This window comes from Sminthopsis crassicaudata, chromosome 4 (genome assembly GCF_048593235.1).
Source record: "Sminthopsis crassicaudata isolate SCR6 chromosome 4, ASM4859323v1, whole genome shotgun sequence".
Taxonomy (NCBI): domain Eukaryota; kingdom Metazoa; phylum Chordata; class Mammalia; order Dasyuromorphia; family Dasyuridae; genus Sminthopsis; species Sminthopsis crassicaudata.
This window is the reverse complement of record NC_133620.1, coordinates 59,596,043-59,616,376: the sequence shown is the minus strand read 5'-3', so window position 1 is coordinate 59,616,376 and position 20,334 is coordinate 59,596,043. Positions and strand designations below refer to the sequence as shown.

At 32.0% G+C, this 20,334-nt stretch overlaps 1 protein-coding gene across 4 annotated transcripts in view; it reads left to right on the top strand.

Moving 5' to 3' along the window:
• The window catches only part of VAMP4 (vesicle associated membrane protein 4), a 43,180-nt gene that overhangs the window by 6,163 nt on the left and 16,683 nt on the right, over positions 1-20,334 (top strand). For 3 of the 4 annotated variants that reach the window (XR_012489003.1, XM_074308344.1, XM_074308345.1), the window contains 3 exons: positions 6,575-6,699; positions 10,735-10,781; positions 12,323-12,373. Coding sequence is in view for 3 of the 4 variants with exons in the window: in XM_074308344.1 (XP_074164445.1) it covers positions 6,634-6,699; positions 10,735-10,781; positions 12,323-12,373 (164 nt within the window). In the remaining variant the exon portion in view is untranslated. The remainder of the gene's footprint in view (positions 1-6,574; positions 6,700-10,734; positions 10,782-12,322; positions 12,374-20,334) is intronic. The other variant, XM_074308346.1, reaches the window with a different exon arrangement.

The window sequence follows — 20,334 nt, the reverse complement described above, 5'->3', positions numbered from 1 at the left end:
TTCAAGTTCAGAAGAGAGATTAGAGAATGGACATACAGATCTATATCAATATATAGTTAGATATATATAGATCAGTTCTCATAGGAGCTGATTAAATAACCAATAAAAAGAAAATAGAGCACAGGACAGAGCCTTGGGAAATGGTCACAGACAGCATGATATAGATGTTAAGCCAGCCAAAGAGACTGAGACGTAATTAGACTTAGATCAATACTAGTGTTACAAAAATCTAGAGAAGAGAGAGTATCCATTTATGAGGAAAGGATGCTGCCACTGCAGCAGAGAAATCAAGGAGATGAAGGCCAAATAAATACTACCATACTTAGCAATTGAGATCATTGGTCATTAAGAAAGTTGAAAGCCAGATTGCAAAAAAAGTTTTAGGAAGCTGTAATAGGAGAGGAAATAGAGACAATGAACAAAGGTAGCTTTTGTAGAAGTTTGATGAAGGAAACATGTTAGACAATACCTTGAAATAATGGGGTCTAGGGAAGATTTAATTATAAAAGAGACTTGAAAGATGACAAAAAGATGCAGAGGTTGAGGAGAGCCTCAATATTAGGTATTAAGAGGGAATGATTAAGGAGACAACCCTCTGAAGAAAACAGAAAAGATGACAATAACATACAGCAGATGTTATTGCTGAATCTCTGTCACAAATATTTGAAAGGTCAAGGGAAAAAGAAGGGGAGCTACAAAACTAGAAAATAGCAAACACCTTGATTTTTCAAATAAATCAAGAGAATGGAGTCTACAAGCCATTGAGTTTGAATTCAATTCCTGGAAAATTCTAGAACCAATTTTTAAAGAGAGAATGATTTGTGATCCTCTAGATTAGGGGAAGAGTGATTACATAGAACCAGTATGATTTTATCAAAAACAGATCACTTCAGACTAACCTCATTTCCTGTTTGTTTGGTTTTGTTTTTGTTTTTTTGGTAATGCCAGAGAAACTGAGGCAAGACAGAGATTGGTTTTTTAATATTTTAATTGTGGAGAATTTGGACTAGTTGATCAAATGGGACTCATGTCCAAAAAACATTCTACCCTGAGCAATTGAGGCAGAGATCTTTTAAAGGCTCCTTAGCAGGACATAGAAACTGAGAAGGCACTTAGTCCAACATTTTACAGCTGTTGTCTTTACTTCAGAAAGAGAGCCGAGAAATAGGAATCAATTTAATATTTACAGCTTGGATCAGGATGGTTTGGTTTCTGTCAGAAAAGGGAATAGGACCATTTTTGGATAGATAGGGACTTCTAATGAGGGCATAGGCAGGAATCGAGCTAACATAATTCTACTCCAGAGTAGTTTTGGACAAGGATGGAGCCAGAGTGGTGAGCACCTGGATCATTGTTTTTCTTTTCTATCCTTCATTATGTCACAATGGTATGTAAGACTCAATTTCCAGTTTTAATGGCTAGGAAGTGGGGGGGGGGGCGGGGAGAGGCAGCACCAAAGAAATTTTTTTTCCAAGAATTTTAAATTAATGGATGAGAGGAATACTGGGGTACTCCTTGTTGGTGTTCAAGAAAAGGTTCAATCTCTCGGTGCAAGGATATTGTAATATATATTGTATATGTATTGTGCATATTGATATGTGCAAGAGAATTTGTGTGTTTGTATGGGCTGGACTAAGTGGCCTTGAGAGTCCCTTTCAGTTTAGATTTTTTTTTCTTTTAAATTTCACATTTAATATATGGAAATCAGGTTTTTTACACATTAGATTTCAGTTTTAAAAAATATTAAGTAACAGCTTACACAATAATTATTAAAATATGTTTTAGTGAGATACCATTGGAGCTGTGAAAATCCAGACTTTTCTGTTAGTAAAAATCTGTATATATTTATTTATAGGAAGTAATAATAAAAATTATCCTTCATTACTTTTCTCTACATATGCCTACATTGCCTAATCCTGCTGTCATCTAATTTATAATAATAGTTGGATTTTATGATGCTTTTATTATTGTGGCACTGAGAAGGGGTTTTGGTATATTCAGTATTTCCTAGTTACACTGACACATAAACTTAGGAACATGTGAACACTGAAATGCTTGCTTCCATGAAATAAGTCTTCTAAAAACTTCCCACAAAACAAACTTAAATCCTTTTATGAGTTAGAGAGATAGGTGCTGTTGATCTAATTGATGATTCTGAACATTTAGGTCATTCAGTGAACCTTTGACTCTTTGTCAGTCAGATACTAATTAATATTCCTTTAAGGAGTGACTTGGGGATTAAATAGCACTGATTGATTAACTATTCTGAAATTTTACATTTTTAAATCTTTTTAACCAGAACCAACCTCCAGTCTTTGATTAAAATGCTTTAGTCTGTTCCATATTTAAGTCAGATTTGCATTTTAGAATTTTAAATGTAACCTGATTCATATCCTTTTCTGACTTCCTTGTATTGCTTGTTCATACAGAAGATCCTTTTGTGGAAGTGAAGTCCTGCATATGAAAGAATTATATACAGGACACTAAACAAGAATGGGAATTTTGATTTAAATATACATGTACATAGAATAAACTTCATGATTTGTTAATAATCTCTTGTTTTCTTTATAAGTTATAATGAAGCCCATATCTGTCTAAACAAACAGCAATTTACATCTTTTTTATTACAAATGATACCTTAGAATGCTTTGCAGTTTACAAAATGCTTTCACTTTTAACATGCTGGCCCCAATGCTTAGTATGCCTGACACATAGTAGGCATTTAAAAGATAGTTGTTGAATTTAGGTTAAGGGAATTGTATACATCTACTCTGTATAAGTGAGAACATTCACATTCAGGTCTTCTGAAACTAAAACAAATGCTCTTTTTAATATATCACATTCCTGCTTCCCTTTCAAGGAAAAAATTCTTTAGATTGTTCAAAATAAATTGCTTAACCACAAGTTTGTTTTTTGTTTTTTGATTTTTTTTTTTTTAAATTCTGGCCTTAAACATCAAAGTGTGTATAGAATTGTATACGAAATAGTAAATCTCTTATGATGTACAACTTTTCTTTCAAATATATATTACTTATGAGAACTTTATTAGAGAAAAGTGCTGTAAAGATAATTTTTGTGGCTAATTTCTTCCCTTTAATTTTGAGTGCATTTTAATTTGCTTAAAAACCTTTAAATTTTACATAATCAAAATCATTTTGTCTTCTCTCTCCTTTATTTGATCACAGACTTTTCCTCATCCATAAATCTGAATTTTCCTTATATCTTTATTTGGAACATATCCTAATATATTATGTGGTGTTAGTCTACCCTGGTTTTTGGGAAACTGCCTTCCAGTTTTCTCAAGTTTTGGTCAAATAATGAATCCTTGTCCCGGTGGTTGTGAGCTTTAATTTTATTAAACACAATGCTGAATATGTTGATTTGTTTTGATATATTATATATCTAATTTGTTCTACTGATTAAGTGGTTTTTTGTTTGTTTGTTTGTTTTAATATCAAAGAGTTTTGGCCAGAGATTTATCATCCTAAACTCTTTAATTTAAAAGTTTTATTCAGGTCCTTGTTTTCTTTTCTTTTTTATCTTTTTTTAGAATTGTCTAAATCTGAAAAAGAGTACATTTTTTTAATTTTTAAAATTTATTCTTTATTTTTAATTTTTAAAAATTTGATTAACTTTTAAGGATTTAGAAAGTATGTCATTTAGCCCATATATGTTATGTATTATTGATTCTTTGTCTATGGTTCCTTTAAGCATAATATAGTTTCTTCTATGTTGGTTTTTATCCTATTTTTATTAGTTTTAAAGAAATAATTTGCTTCTCCTGATTTTTTTTTTCATTTTCCTGAAGCAGGATAACTTTCCACCCCTTATTTGAAGTCTTCATAAACATTTGTGTTTCAAGTGTTTCTTGTATATGATATATCATTGCATTCTGCTTTGTAATTCATATTGCTATCTTCTATTTTATGGATGAGGCCATCCCGTTCTTCTTGATATAGTTCTTGTCAGTTGGGTATATTTATCCTATATCCTTGTTATTTTTCCTTTCTTTATCTTACTCTTCTCTTTTCAAAGAAAGTGGTGAAAAATAGAGTGTGTTTAATACTGGTGATCTATAATTTCAGTTGTTTTCACTCCATTGCCTTTCTTCTCTTCCCTTTGCTTTGTCCCTGATCATAGATTTTTACTCTCTCTTTACTTTAATTTTTTTTTTTTATCATGACCTTCCCCACACATCATGCTGTTTTTCTTCTCTATTTTCCTTGAACTTAATGGTCTTTGTGTGTTTGTGTTCAATCTTTCTTTGTGTGGTTCAGAGTACAGTGAGATTCATGTGACACTTATTCCTCTCAATCTTTTCTTCTTGTTTTTATAGTGTTCATTTCATGTACCCCTATTATGTGAGATAGTAAGTTCCTTTTTCTTCCCTTCTTTTTTCCTGAGTATATTTTCTTCTTCCCTCCTATTTTCTTCTTCTAAAATCATCAAAACAGAACAGAACCACCTCCAGGCTTTTCACCTTTCATTTATGACAATTGAAGACATGAGGATGTAAACAATTTGTAATTCTGCATCATCATATGAATTTTCCTTTTGATATATCCTTTGATCTAGTGTTTGTATTTCAAAGTTTCCACTTAGCTCAAGCCTTTTCATCAGGAATGATTGGGAGCCTTTTTTTCCCTTTAAAGTTCCATTTCTTTTCCTTTGTAAGATTTATACTCAGTTTTATTAAACAGATTGTTCTTTGTTGTAAGTCTAAATCTTTTGCTTTCTGGAATATTGAATTCCAAGTTGCTTTCACCTTAAGAATGATAGCTGCTCTGTTTGGTGTAATCCTGACACTAACTCTTAGAAATTTTCTTTTTTGCTACTTGTCATTTTCTTTTCTTTGGCCTGGAAAGTTTGAATTTTCACTACGTTGTTCTGGAACTTTTCATTTGGAGGTTTCAAGTCATGATTTTTAGGTAGTTTGATGATTATTAGATTATTTCTCTTTGAATCCTGTCTCCTCCTAGTCATTAAAAACAAATCAACAAACAAACAAAAAACAGATAAAACATTAAACCCATACACCTACTCTTTCCTTAGTATTGTGCTAAGTCTCATATGAAAACAAGACAATTCTTGTTCTCAAAAAACTTACAATCCAATTATGGAACCTAGTCTTAATGGGGAATTGGAAAGCTGGTTGGGAAGGGGGAGTATACAAAGTACCAGTGTAGGATAGGAGAGCAGAATGGAGAATGAGTTGAAGGGGTTAATGAGAGCAGCATATCTGGGCCTTCTCTGGCCATGGAAGATCCCAGAAGAGATTCATTAATCTTTGAGTTGATCTTAGGATGGAGGCCTAGGAAGCTGTAGATTATATTGATTGAAGAATAAAATAGAAGAATGTGAGTTCTAGGCAGGACTAAGAAATGATTGAGTGGAAGACATCTCCTAGGGTATAATAGCTGGTGTGGAGGTAGAGGGGGCTAAAGCTTCTAGTAGATTGGATAATAATATCTTAAGCATGATTTCTTTTTGTTTTATGGGCAAGCCCCTGTGAAACATATAGTGAGTGGAGTCCTTTAGGTAAGGTTTACTATCATCTCTTCTAGGCTGCTGATTTTCCATTTCCTAACTGATGTTTTCTTTAACATTTTATTTTGTATCTTGTTTCATTTGTTTGCATACTCTTAGTGTCTTTTTGGCCTGAATGGCCTTTTCTTGGAGATTCCCCTTGGACTTGTTACCTTGCTCTCTTTTTCTGGGTTCATCTCTGACTCCTATCAGTCCATAGGACTAAATCATTTGTTCAGCATTTTCTTCTGATTAATCATATCTTTAGTTTTAGTTTTTAAAATTGGGATTTTTGTGCTTACATCCTGCTGATTCCTCTTGTACCTTGAATGCTGTGAGTAGGTCCCATTCTTAATGTGCTGTCTAAGACTTAATCTCATCTTTTTTCAGTAATTTCTGGATTTTGCACAGTTACAGACTAGTGTTGGCTCTGCCTCTTTCTGTGAACCTGATCTGACCTCCTTTTCCCCCTTTCTAAATTTGCTGATTATGCTTATAGGTCTCTTGAGATGCTTTGCTTCTCTGCTGTCTGGTTTTCTCTCTTTTGCGTTTTGTCTTCTTGCCTCTGTCCTTGCTGTTTCTTCACTTTACCTTCCTCATACTCTGACATATATATTTTCAGTCAGTGTTCTGAAAGATTCTGGAAAGAGTTCTGTATAGGCTTCATGAAATTGTTAAAGGGTCCCATGTAACTTTTTATCAAGCCTAAACCCCTGATGTACATATGAAATAACTCTGGGCCTTGTTTTCTGATCTTCTTCGTGTTAGCAACTGAATAAGAAGCAATAAAATAAATTGGAAGGACTGAAAACTGATGAATTTGGGTTTGGGATTAAGTGTAATCTGAAAGAACTGGATAATTTTTGAAAGTCAAATAATTTCTAAAAAATTATTCATAAGATTATGTTCAAGTGGACAAAGGAAGAATTAGGTGAGTGTTAAAATGTTTTATGAAGGTTAAACCTTTCAGATTTTACTCTGTCAAATCTTTGATTCAGTTGAAAGTTTCATTTGTTGAATTTATCAACATGATTTTTTTCTCTTTAAGGTGGTATATATCAACCTTTTAAAGTTGGGGAAAGGATAACAGCTTTTTGAGTAACAAAGATGCCTCCTAAATTCAAGCGCCACCTAAATGATGATGATGTCACTGGTTCCGTGAAAAGTGAAAGAGTAAGTTCTTGCAAGAAGCTTTTAAAAATAGTAAATTAAAATAAGAGTTTTCTTATTTACTGTAATTTGATCTAGAGAGAAAAATGAAAAGTATTTGAATATATAGATTAGTTCCTTATCTATTATTAGTGTACATAACAAAGTGTGTAGGTAGACTTTTATCAAGAGCAATGAATTCCTTAATTGAGAAGCTATCATCATTTATCATGATTTCATACCGACAGATTCTTTTTTTTAAAGATATATAATTACCTTATTTTTAAAAGCAGCTTGTATAATATCTAAATTACTAGTCTATTTTGAGAACAGTACATGAAAATTACACTTATAGGTAAAAAAATCATGAAGCATTTTAAAAGATATTTTGAAATGGATTGTTAGATTGCTTTTTTAGCAGGCACTTAAAATTCCTGTTAAGAAAATGAAGGTATTCATTTATTTCTTTTTATTGATCCAGCTAGCTGATTGAAGTCCTTATCTTGCAGAGATTTTAGCTCAGCAAAGCAAAACTTGTCCTGCCCTTGTAATTTTTGTTATTAAGTAAGCATTAAAGAGAAGCTTTTAGTCTATACATGCACAAATATAATTTGCTGTTTTTATCATTTAAACTCTAAATTTATCCAGTTAAAGGGCATAGGCTGGTTATCCTAAAATCTGTGTGTAAGTAATCAACTAAATTGTCTTTTTTTTTTTTTTTTTTTTAAGATTAAAAACAAAGAGATAAACACATTCAAAGACAGGTATTTTTATATGCATAGCATAATGCCATATCTAATAGTGCTAAAAAAAAAATGAATATTGAATTGAATAATTGTGAAATAGCTAGAAAGACCACTGAATTTAGAGCCATATGACTGCGCTTTGAGTCTTGATTCTACTTCCTGTATGATTGATGTTGTGCAGGGAGCTAAGGTTCTTTGCAGCTCTAAATACTATGTCCTGTAGCATTACGTGGCAGGAAAAGTGGCTCCAAGTGTCTGTAAATTAGCTTCATTTAAACCTGAAGAGATTTAATGTCATGGAGTTTTTTCTTTCTGTTAAACTGTACCCATATAAGTTAATTGTCTAACATTAACCAGATAATTAGTGACTACTTCTCTTTCATTGTTCAGCAAATCAGCAAACTGTTCACATGATAAAAAAAAAAAAATTTAAATTAACATGTGACCTTTTAAATAAATGGCTACTATCTTGATGGGGATATACATATCAGATTGGTATTTTCTGGAATTGGTAATTTGTGCCTATTTTCTCTTTGTTTTCCAATTTTTTTTAATCTTTTATGTGCTAAGAAGTTGTAATTACCAATAGTTTTTCTAGGGAGAAAATTATAAATATAACATATCTTTTTTCATTAAATATGAAAGTAGACTGTTAGAAATTATTTCTCAGGAAATATTTAATTTCGCTTCACAAAATTGCTGAAGATTTATAAATTAGTAGGGCACTATCTGAATAATAAACAGCATAGTCATTTGTATATTCAGTCCTTTATTATATAGAGAATCTTAACTGATTTTAGATTAAAAGTATTTTGCTATAGTGCATGGCTTTCTGTCAATTAATTGACTCACTATGTTCCTGAAATATATTGTCTTTACATGTTGATATCAGCTAATTCCATATTGGAATTTAACTGATATTTTGTCTACATCTGAGGGCAGGATAGTATAGCAGAGAGTATCTTGAACTGAGAGGCAGGAGAAAAACCTGAGTCATACCGTCCTTGAGCCATTTGAACCTTGGCATTTTACTTAACTTCTGGAAAACACAATTTTCTTTTCTATAAAATGGAGAAATTAGATTATATAATCTTAAAGGTCTCATCTGGATCCAAAATGCTAAAATTCTGTGTCAGATAACAAACAATAATTTGACTTTTGTCAAGTGTCTGCTAATTTACTCTGCAGAAAGTTGTGGAGACAAGTGTTTCCTAATGTTATTGCATTGTGCCAAGTATAAAAACAATACATTTGTTGCTCTGTATATTTAATGTTCCTATCTAGTGCAGTACAGGTCAGTTACTGGCTTCTCTTCTGAAATGCAGCTGTGCAGATTTCATAATAAATTCTTGAACTTTATTTATAGACTTCCAGACTCTGGCAGACCCCAACAGAATGCTGTGTATTGTTGGCATTGACAAATACACAAGATAGGGATTTGCAGTGAGAAGAACTGCATTCAAATCCTAACTCCACTGTTTACCAGCCATGTAACCCTGGGTACCTCACTTATTGTCTGAGTTGTTTGCTCACATGTCCAGTGAGATTTAATATTCACATTATTATTGTGAGGATAGTGCTTGTTGGGGTTGTTGTGAGGACGATGCTTTTGTGAATCGCAGAGAGACATACAAATGTTAGTTCTTTTATTTATGTTATTATTTAAAGAAAGAAAAAAACTTACAGGGAGATTTAGTGACTTTTTCAAGGTGACAGTCATGGATAGGATGACAATATGTAGCATTCCAAGTAAAGGGTTGAACAGTTGTCTTTTTTTTTTTTTTTTAACTTAATAGCATTTTATTTTTTCTAATTACATGTACAAATAGTTTTCATCATTCAATTTTATAAGATTTTGATTTCCAATTTTTTTTCCCTTCCTCCTCTTCTCACTTTCCTAACACAGCAGTTTGATAGAGGTTATACATATGCAGTCACATGAGGCATATTTCTACATTAATTGTGAAAGAAGAACTAGAACAAAGGGGAAGAGAGAAAAAAAAAACATTGAAAATTTGATTTAGACTCAAAGGTCCTTTTGCTGGATATGGATAGCAGTTTCTATCATGAGTCTTGCAATTTTCTTGTGCCACTGATATTGCGAAGAGCTAAGTCTATCATAGTTGAACATTGCACAGTTGCTATTACTGTGTATAATGATCTGGTTCTGCTCAGCACCTGTTCCTGTAACTCTTTCCAGGTTTTTCAGAAATCTGCCTGCTCATCATTTTTTGAAGCATAATAGTATTCTATTGCATTCATATACCACAATTTGTTCAGTCATTCCCCAATTGATGGGTATCTCCTCAATTTGTAATTCTTTGCTACCACAAAAAGAGCTGATATAAATATTTTTGTACATGTGGGTCTCGTTCCCTTTTTTATGATCTCTTTGGGATACAGACCAAATAGTGGTATTGCTGGATTAAAGAAAATGCAGTTTGGAGTACAACTCCTAAGTTTCAAAGTGGTCTTTAGAATGGTTGGATCAGTGACCAGTTCCACCAACAATACATTAGTCAAACAGTTGTCTTTTTTAAAAAGTCATTTCTTAGTTTCAAGTGTGACTTAATAGTATGACTTATTTTTCTTTAATCAATTATACCAGAAACTTGTATGAAAGAGTGTTGTTCTTTAAGGTGGTCATGTTTTGAGGTTATACACATATTCCAACATTGTTTCCTCCCACACTTCAGAAAGTATTGGAACATTGCAAGTTTAGGGAACTAAAAAATCAGGTTTGTAATTTTTATGGTCATGTCTTGTTTGAAATTTTAAAAAAGAAAGGTACAACTTGTTCTTCCATCATATTAATTGGATTTTGTCTCACAAGGTTGACTATTTTCTAAATATCAAATGAATCTTCAAAGGATAAAATTTTTCCACCATTAAAGATCTTCTTTCTAAAAATGTATTGCAGACTCTGAAGACAATTCCAATTCTGAAATTCTAAATTCTAATTCTGAAAAAGGGAAGAAAATTTATTTCCTTAGGGTATTAGCCAAATAGAAAGGTTTTCTATAAGTCTTCAGAAATGACACTTGCATTTAAATTGTTAATTGACAATCGAAATCAAACAAGCATTTAGGAATGAATCTTGTCAAAGAAATGTTTTAAAGCCTATTTTCTTACTAAGGTCATAGTTCAATTTTTTAAAAATTCAATTCAGGGAGTTAAGGGAAAAATACTTAAATTTTGGACTCATCTGTGATGCATGACATTAAAGTTTGAAGCCTAGAGAATAAAGTTGATTTTCTAGAAAGATAATTGTACCATATCTCAAAGTTATTTTATAAAATGCTTTATTTTTCAGAGAAATCTTCTAGAAGAAGATTCAGATGAAGAAGAGGATTTTTTCTTGTAAGTATTTTGTAAGTCTCTTGCTATACAGAAACGAAATCTTTCCATTCTCATTATTGGGTTATTGACAAACTGATACTGTTAATTTATGAACATTCCAGTTACTTTAATTGGTTTTGCTTCTATTACCTTTAGGAACTTTTTTTCCCCTCTATTATACTTTTCAGTAGCTCACTTTTTGGGGAGTAGCCTTAGGTTCAAAAGATTTGATTTTTATAAAGGTGGTCAGTATTTTGCAATAAAGTCATGATATTTAATACTTTCATATTTTCTGTGCTCTTTGCTATATTGATAACTTTTAAAATTACTTTCTTTTGATCTTCTTTAGGACCATTCAATTCTAGCATCTTTTTCTATTAAGATTTTTAAAAATCAACGTATGTTTTTATTTCTATGTGTGATTTTCTTAAATGTGACAGCCGTTTAAGGATCTTTAGTTGTTATGTGGTAGTTTCCTTTTCCCAAATTCATTGCTTCTGGTGTTTTAAAACTTTTTTAAATTGATGAGTGTCTTATTTGTGTTATTTTAGAACTCTCTGATTTACTAATTCAGATATTCTCATCTGAATTTTTAGCAATTTTGCTTCTCATTGCTTAGGTTATTTTTGAGCGAGATATGAAATTTTTTGCTTCCTTACAATTCTCATTCTACTACTTGCTGAAAGTTTTTGTATTAAGGAGATTCTTTGGGGAAGCAATACATAGTTCAGAGGAGCCTTAGTAAGAGTTTTATACAAAGTTGCATCTGGTATGTTTTAAGCATGAAGGAAAATGAAAGAGGAGTAATGGAGGACTTTTTTTTTAAGGTTAGATAGGTATGTACAATAAATATCACTAAGCCATTTCTGATTTTTTCCCTCGGTAGTACCAATGATGATGATATATGAAGGTGAGCTTTTGGCTGTGTTTTAAGCCCTTTAATATCTCCTCATCCCACATATTCACCAGAATTTGCCAGATTTATTTGTAATATCCAGAAAAGTGTTTAAAAATAGTTAAGGTGAGATACACTTTGACAGATAATTTGAGAAGTGTTATCATATTTGTATCTTCCATACTGTCATGTAAATTTCATGCTATTAATCAAATATAATATATTTTGAAATTTCTAATCTTTGGAAGGAATTATTTCTTTATACTATCTTGGCATCCAGCATTTTTTGACTAAAAAAAGAATGGGTGGTGAGTTTGCCTTTTCCTGGAGCATATTTTTGGTGGCTCAGCTTTTTTGGTGACTTATTATCTCTTTTACAGTTACTGATATTTTATGATTTATTCCTTGTGATGTTTTGAAATTCATTTACTAGAAGCCACAGTTATTAATTAATGATAATTATGCATCTGATTCTCTAGAAAAGATAACATTAATATGAATTATGTAAGATTAGGATAGCAATGAATATGAATGAAGTATAAGAATAAATTAAATGTGGTACAACTCCAGATGCAGCAATAAAATGCTATTTTACTATATACAATGATTTAGCTATATTTGCCTTTTAAAATAATAATCATTGTTAATGTTTACTCTTTAATTTCAGAAGAGGCCCATCTGGACCAAAATTTGGACCTCGGAATGACAAAATTAGACAGTAAGTTCCTGCTGTACTCATTCATGAGATAATGTATATTTTCTTATGATTAATCTATGTATCAAAAGAATCCAGATTGACTTATGTTATGAATATTGTGTTATAAGAGCCTAATCAATAGTACTTTCACAAAGATGTCTAATTATCCTTTTACCATAATTGAGAAAATTAAATTCCAGATGTGGGATTAAAAAAAAAAAAAGATCACTAAGTTTAACAAATGATTTTTTTTCCCCAGACAGTTTTGTTTAGAAGTTTGCTTTTAAACAATGTTTTAAAATATCAGAGATGCATGATTTCATTGGTGTGGTTATTCCTTCCATTGGTATAACTGCACATATGCTACATCTTAATTAACAATAAAAAAGTCTTTTATCTGATTGCCAACCTTCTGGTGAGTAAGCCTTTCCAAATTTAGCTAGGCTAATTCTTGGAAAAGAATCTGTTCTCAAAGCTTTTCTGCTTGAAAGATCTTACTAGAGCTTATACTGTACTGGCACAGCATTTGAGAACCCAGAGCTCCTTCCATACCATGATGAGGTATCTTAAGAACTTTCTTAGATGTTTTAAACATTAATCCTTTTTTTTTTTTTCCAACCAGAATAAGATCTTTATTTTTCAGTTTAATTTTAACAAAGACTAATCACACAGAGTAGTCAAACTCAGGCTGAGAAAGGAGAGACACAACCAAGATAAGGGAAGGTTCAACAACCAATATGATTGTTTGCTCCTGACATAGGAAAGAATTAAATGAAGGAGTTCCAAGGGGCAACACTGAGAAGTAACAACTTGATCAAATCCATTTCAAGGGAAGAAATAAGGCAGATGAGTTAAAAAAAACAATTATCAAAAAATAAATAAATAAATAAAAATAGGGATAAGTATGTTACTCAAGATCTTCAATGAGGAAGCAATCCTCAATAATAGATAAGGCTGGCTATCTATGGAGAGGTGATGGTGAGGTACACAGTCTAGAAAGACTGGCTTGATTTTGAAACCAGATAATGCTGACCAAGAAAGAAAAAATTATTGACATTGATCGAATGATATCTTACTGAGTTTTTAAAAAAGAATTTAAGGAGAATAAAGCAGTGGAACACAGTGACTAATTTTAATCCCCTTTTGAGTCCTTTCTTCTCCATGGTCACATGCTTCATTCCTTCCCACAATACCTATATGACACAGACCCAGTGCCTTTTACCATTCTGGCTGTCCTCTTCTGTACACTATCCAAGCTCATCTGTGTATTTATTTCTATACGATTAACTAGAATTGCACATACTCCTCAGATGAGGTGTGGTAGGAGCAAAGCATAGTAGGTCTAAAGTTTTCCTATTTCTGGGAGTGAAGCCTCTCAATACAGCCAGGGTTTTTTTTTGTTTTTTTTTTTTGGACTGCCACACCTCATTGCTGACTTCCATTGAGCTCATAGACCACTATAGATTTAAATGATTTTACATTTATCTCCACTGAAATTAAACTTGTTAAACCCAGTCCAATTCTCTAATGCATCAGAATTATTTTTACTTCCTGTCACCCACTGCTTGCTCTCCCCAGGTCATCTCATTGTCCCAGCTTTGGCAAATGTTTTGCTAAAAACCTAAGTAAATTACATCCTCAGTTTATTACCTCCACCTACTAATTTAACAACCCTGTCAAAAAAGGGAAATGAGATTAGTCTGGCATATCCTGTTGCTAGCTCTTTGTAATTAATGCTTTCTTTCTAGATCACCAAAGACATTTCATTAAAGATCTACCTAGGATTCTCTTAGGAATCAAAATCAAAATCACTGGCTAAGTTTATAGATTTAAACATTAATCCTTTAAAAATCTGTTATTTCAGTTCCCCCTTTCAGAATTAAATTAACAAGTTTTTGGATGTATTTTTTTTTTTTTTTTTGGTCATTTGTTTCTCTGTCACTTAATTAGTTCTGTGACATTGGATAAATAGAGCTCTCTGAGCTTCATTTTTCTCATTTATGAAATGAGATGGTTGGGCTTTCTCTAAGGGCCCTTCCAGTCACAGTTAATATTCTGTTTCTTCAAAATAACTTTTAAATCATATCTTTTTTTAAACAACAGTATAACTTTTCCAGCATCTCTTCCCTTCCTGTTCCCAGAGAACTATCCTATATGATCAAAAAATCTTGAGGAGGAATTGGGCAATACATAGAAACAATCAGAACATATGTCCAATATTATACCCCCATGGACCTCTAACTTTTTCTAAGGAGTAGAATAGGGACATGTTCTCCTGGCTTCTCTTTGGGATCATGCTTGATTTTTGTAATTTTGCTTTTGATTGTTTTGTAATTTTTTCCATTTACATTGTGAAGTTATTGTGTAATATATATTGTTTTGTGTGATATTATGTATGTTGTGAATTTCATTTTCTTGACTTTGGTTCACTCTGCAGCAGAAAATGTCTTTTTATGCTTCTCTGTATTCATTATATTTATTTTCTTACTGTGCAGTAATATTCCACTACATTCACATATTATTTGTTTTATGTTTGTTTGTTTAGGCATTCCCCAAATGATGAGCTTAATCTACTTTTTTTTTTTTTTTTCTAATTTTCAATGACCACAAACAATTGCTATTGTAAACATTTTGGTGTATTTCTGAACTTTCTTCTTATCAAATGACCTCTTTGTGGTATAAGCCTAGTAGTGAAATCTCTATATCAAAGGATATGAATATTTTAGTAATTTTATTTTTATAATTACAAATTATTTTTGGAAAATATTTGAATTGGTTTATAGCTCCACCGACAATTCAGAAGTGTTCTCATCTTCCTACATCTTCTCCAATAGTAACTAATCCCATCGCTTGTTACCTTTTCATTTTTTTGGCTATAAAATTAAAAATCTCAGGTTTGTTTCTTTTATTATCAGTAATTAATTGGAACGATCTTTCATATAATTGTTAATAATTTGCAATCCTTATTTTGAGAACACAACCTTATTTCTTGATTTTTTTGGTCATATATGTGTATATGTTAACATCTATATATTCACACACATAAACACATAACAGCTATTCATATGTGTATTAACTATGTATATCTTTATCTGAGAAATTTGACACAACAATTTTTGTCTTAATTTGACTGCTTTCCTTCTTATTTTAGGTGCGTTGATTTTGTTTTTGCAGAAGCTTTTCAGCTTCATTTAACCAGTTACATTTTTTATTATTATTATTTCTATCCCTTGTTGATTAAGAATATTATCTCCTAACCATGACTGTGAAAAATAAATGGTCTCTTTTTTTTCTGAATATTTTTATAGTACAATCTTTTATATTAAAGTCACATATTCTTTTAAAATTTATTATGAAATATAGTATATGATGTTGGCCTAAGCTTAATTTCTGCCATCCTACTTTTTAGCTTTACCAGCAATTTTTTTTAATCAAATAGTTGCTTCTTTCCTAAGTAATTTATGTTTTCTAGTTTATTGAATACAAGGTTGAGTTTAATATTCTGTTTTGAATTTTTCCCCCTATATCACTTTCCTTATGTGAGTGGAAAGAAGAGCATGGATGCAAGATAAGTGGAGGCAGATTTGATGTGATTTGGTCCTTGATTGGATGTGAGGCTAGAGGATGAAAGAGAGGATCAGGAATTAATGCCAGTGGTGTGAATTTGTATGACCAGAAAAGTGATCAGTCAGATCAAATAGAAGTAGGAAAGATTTAAAGAAAAGTTGTGTGTGGGAGAAAATGAGTTCTGTTTTGGGCATGTTATATTTGAGGTTCCTGTGGGAATTGCCAATTGAAGATAACTAGCATGCAGTTTGTAATGTAGGACTTAAAGTTAGACAGAGATTAGGAATAGCTCTCAATTTGGTTATTATTTATAGAAAAATGATTGAGCCTGTTGGAGGGACTTAAAGAGCTGAGAGAGAGAGAGAGAGAGAGAGAGAGAGAGAGAGAGAGAGAGAGAGAGAGAGACAGAGACAGAGACAGAGACAGAGACAGAGACAGAGACAGAGAGCGCACACATTGGGGGAAAACAGGACATAATGTTACAGGCAATTGAGATAATCGTAATTTATTTATAGTTAAGTTGCACTTTTTTGTTGAATAAAAATCTATATTATGGGGTGCCTAAGTGGTACAATGAAGAGAGTACTGGCCCTGAAGTCAAGAGAACCTGAATTCAAATCCAGCCTCAGACAATATACACTTGCTAGGTATGTGACCCTGGGCAAGTCACTTAATTTTATTGCCTCGCTCTTCCCCCTTCCTCCCCAAATACACTTTACAAACATTATTTCATTTGAACCTAACAGGAATACTTTGAGAATATCATTCCCGTTTTACAGATGTGAGGATACCATGGTTCAGAAGTTAAATGATTTATTTAGACCAGATCATAAGCTAGTATATGGTGGACTTCATACTCAAACATAGTTCTTGTGATACAAGTCTAGTATTGTTTTCATTGTACTCTTCTTTAGATTAATTGTTTTGAGTCAAATAAAAATTTTGAAAAAGCCAACATCATGGACTCTCACCAAACTCTGCAAACACTCTTTTCATCATCTCAACAATTCTGCCCCCATACCTCTGTGACATTTGTCCCTTCCATGCAGTATTTACATACATTGCATCTACCTTTTCATTTATATGATATCCTTCCTTATAACCTAAGTTCATTGGAAATAAGGGCTGTGATTTTATCTTTTTTATAATATGTTCAGCATTGATGCCAGGTACTGGCTCACAGGAAGTGTTTAATACTTAATAAATCCTCATTGATTGATTAGGCTATAGGAAAGTCTTATCCTAAGGAGTTATTCATCTTGTAACTGTGATGTAATCAGCAATATCTATGCATTTTGTCTCTTTTCCCAAAAGTCTAAATTACAGTTTGATCCCAGAATATACTAAATAAATATATCCTTATATGAAAACCTCAAATCTTTCCCTTTTAGTTGGGCTTTTAATAAATATTACCTTATGCTGTTGCCCTTTATCTTCAATGAAAGCTACCTTCTTATATATCACAATTATGGTGTCATTTTACCTGAGTTACTTCCAACATTTTCCAGTGGAAGTTAATTATGTAATTTTTAAATTACAAGTCTTGTGGAATTAAAACCACTAATTCATTTTAGCAGATTATATTTGCCAAGAGTTTTATTAAGCTGTTGACTAATTGGGGAAAAATTGCTGTCTTTACGATGTGGTTTTTAACTAACTCAAGAGGTCAGTATATCGGCAAGTCTAAATTTTTTCCAGTGTCTGAATTTAAACATAAAGGAATAAATTGAAGGGTTACCTAAAAGTTATTTAAGTTAGACTGGTATTCAAACAACATCTTCCTGTACAAAAGTACACAATTTACAGCAAAGAGAGAGATCGAGCTAGGATACTTTGAGCCAAAGGAAAAAGTTATAAAATAGAAATAGCTAATTTGGCTTCTACAATCAACAGATCTACTTTATAGGTGAAATAATTTCATCTCTTGTTTCCAAATACCCTTGGTATTTTAAAAGGTACATACACAGTAGACTCTTTCCCCATTGTAGATAAATGATTCTTTTGTCCTGATTTATTTAATATATTGAAATTTTCTCAGTATTTCAGTTTTTATACACTCTCAATGAATCTATTACCTTTGAATTATTTCATACACATGAACATACATAATACTCAAAAGTAAATGTTTCATTAGTAACATCTTATGGTAATTAAAATTCTACCAGCAATGTAATGAATTAAAAAACTACATCACATCTTAAAGGATTACATTTAGCATTTAAAAAAAAATTGTGGTAATTTTCAGAATTTTGAATCTATGCTAAAATATTAACTGTAGTAATATTAAGCATTTGGTTTAGCTTAATTTCAGATATTTTTTATGTGATTAAAGTTTACCTAATAAAAGGTTACCAGCTTAATTAATTTTTAGCCCTTTGGATGTTGTGTTAAATACAGGATAGAGTGCCATGATTTTGTAAGGATGGTTATATACTTAGAAATTATATTGGAAAGAGAAACAATTTTCTGTTAGTAAGTACAAGTCTAGGCAGCAAATGAAAAGGAAGAAACACTATTGAATTAAGCAGATCTTTTTTTTTTTTTTTTTTTAATATAGAGGAGCTTATATTGAATACACTGCAGGGTACTAAAGAAGAGACAGCATGTTGTAACTAAAGGGCATTGGTAACCAAACTTGGCCCCCTAAAAGAGAAGGCCCTTCCCCTTCTTTGCAGAGACTGGGGACTGTGAATGTGGAGTACTGTGTGTGAAGTCAACATTTCTGATATTCTGTTTTTACACATTTGTTATATCACTAATTATTTTTTCCTTTTTTAAAAATTGTCTTTGTTATACAAGGGATTACTTTCTGGGAGGGGGAAGGGAAGATACATTGGGAAAACAAAAGTGATATAAAAACAAAAGAGATCAATACAATCTGAACTTGTTTGCTTCTCAGAATTGCCACATTACTTCATGGCCATGGTAAGGTGGAGGTACTTTAGTATTATTTTCCATACAATGGTAGACTTGGACTAGATGGTTTTTAGAGTTCTTTCCAGCTCCCAATGCCACAAATTCTCTCTTATTTTGTGATATTTTACTTATACAAAGGTCATTATTATTATTAAACAATGTCCAAGTTAAAAAAAAAAAAAAAAAGAGGTAGGGGAAGAGAATTACATCCATAGACCAATGAGATTACCTGGTCTGGTGAAGTAACCAGATGTGTAATTAAAGCAATAATTAGCTATCATCTTAAAAAGGAAACAGTATTCTTAAAGCGCCTATTGTTTCAACAAGAACAGAGAATAGAACATAGATTTTAGCCATGTAGTTGATGAAATCTGTTATTCTTGTAGAAAAGATGGTTCAATAAAATGAATTGGGAATTGACTGACTTGCTGTCTGTGAAGCATAACTGTTAAGGAATTCAGTGTCACCTTGGAAGGGCTCCTTCAGGAGTCTGTTATTTGAAAGGAACACTATTTTTGGCTTTGTTATTTAATATTTTTATCAATACTTGAATGAAGGCATGATGTTATATTTACCAGATTTCTGTCGGGGGATCCACAAAAGTCAAACCTTATTCACCTTCATATGTTTGATGTTTTAACAGTTAGTATTTTAGTTACTCATTTTTCTCTAATATAATGAGAATTAAATTCGTCTACATTTTACATAATTTCTCCCTTTTGATATTAGACCATGTGTATTTGTGGCGTTCTTAGGGCAGTTAGGAGGCTCAGGAAGACCTCACTTAATAATTGTGTGACCCTGGGCAAGTCATGTGACCTATGTTTGTTTCAGTTTCATCAACTGTAAAATGAGGATAATAACAGCCCTTGCCACCCAGGATTGTTGTGAGGATGAAATGAGATGTGTTTAGCACAATATCTGGTAGATACTAGGCACTAGTATTTACCTTTTTTCTTCTGTTCCCCTTAATGCAGCCCTTCTATATCCAGATAAAGGCTACAATAAATTTGTGTAAATGCTTAATGATTGCTTTTCTGGATGATGCCATTTTGAGAAGAATTTAAGCATTGCTTCAGTGAAGGTTTTTTTTTTTTTTTTTTTTTTTTTTAAGTATATACCCATAAGCATTGTGCTAAAGAGAAAATAGACTTACATAGGCAATTCTGATAAAATTAAAAGAAGTTTGATTATTACCTTATAGTACTAAAGTAGCACTTTGCTAGTTAGATTATGCTTAGTGCTTATTAATTCAAGATAAAATCTGAAAAAATAATCAAAGCATCAACTTAGCAGGGAACAACAATCTGTACTGAGAGAGCACTGTGTTACAGTGGAAAGAACGCTGCCCTAGAGTAAAGGACCGGCATTCAAATCCTACCACTGAGCTTGGGCAAACATTTAACCTCTCTAGCTTCAGTTTCCATGTCTCTGTAATGAGAGGAGTGGATTGTCACCTCTGAGGTTCCTTTTAGCCATAAATCTATGATCCTATGAAG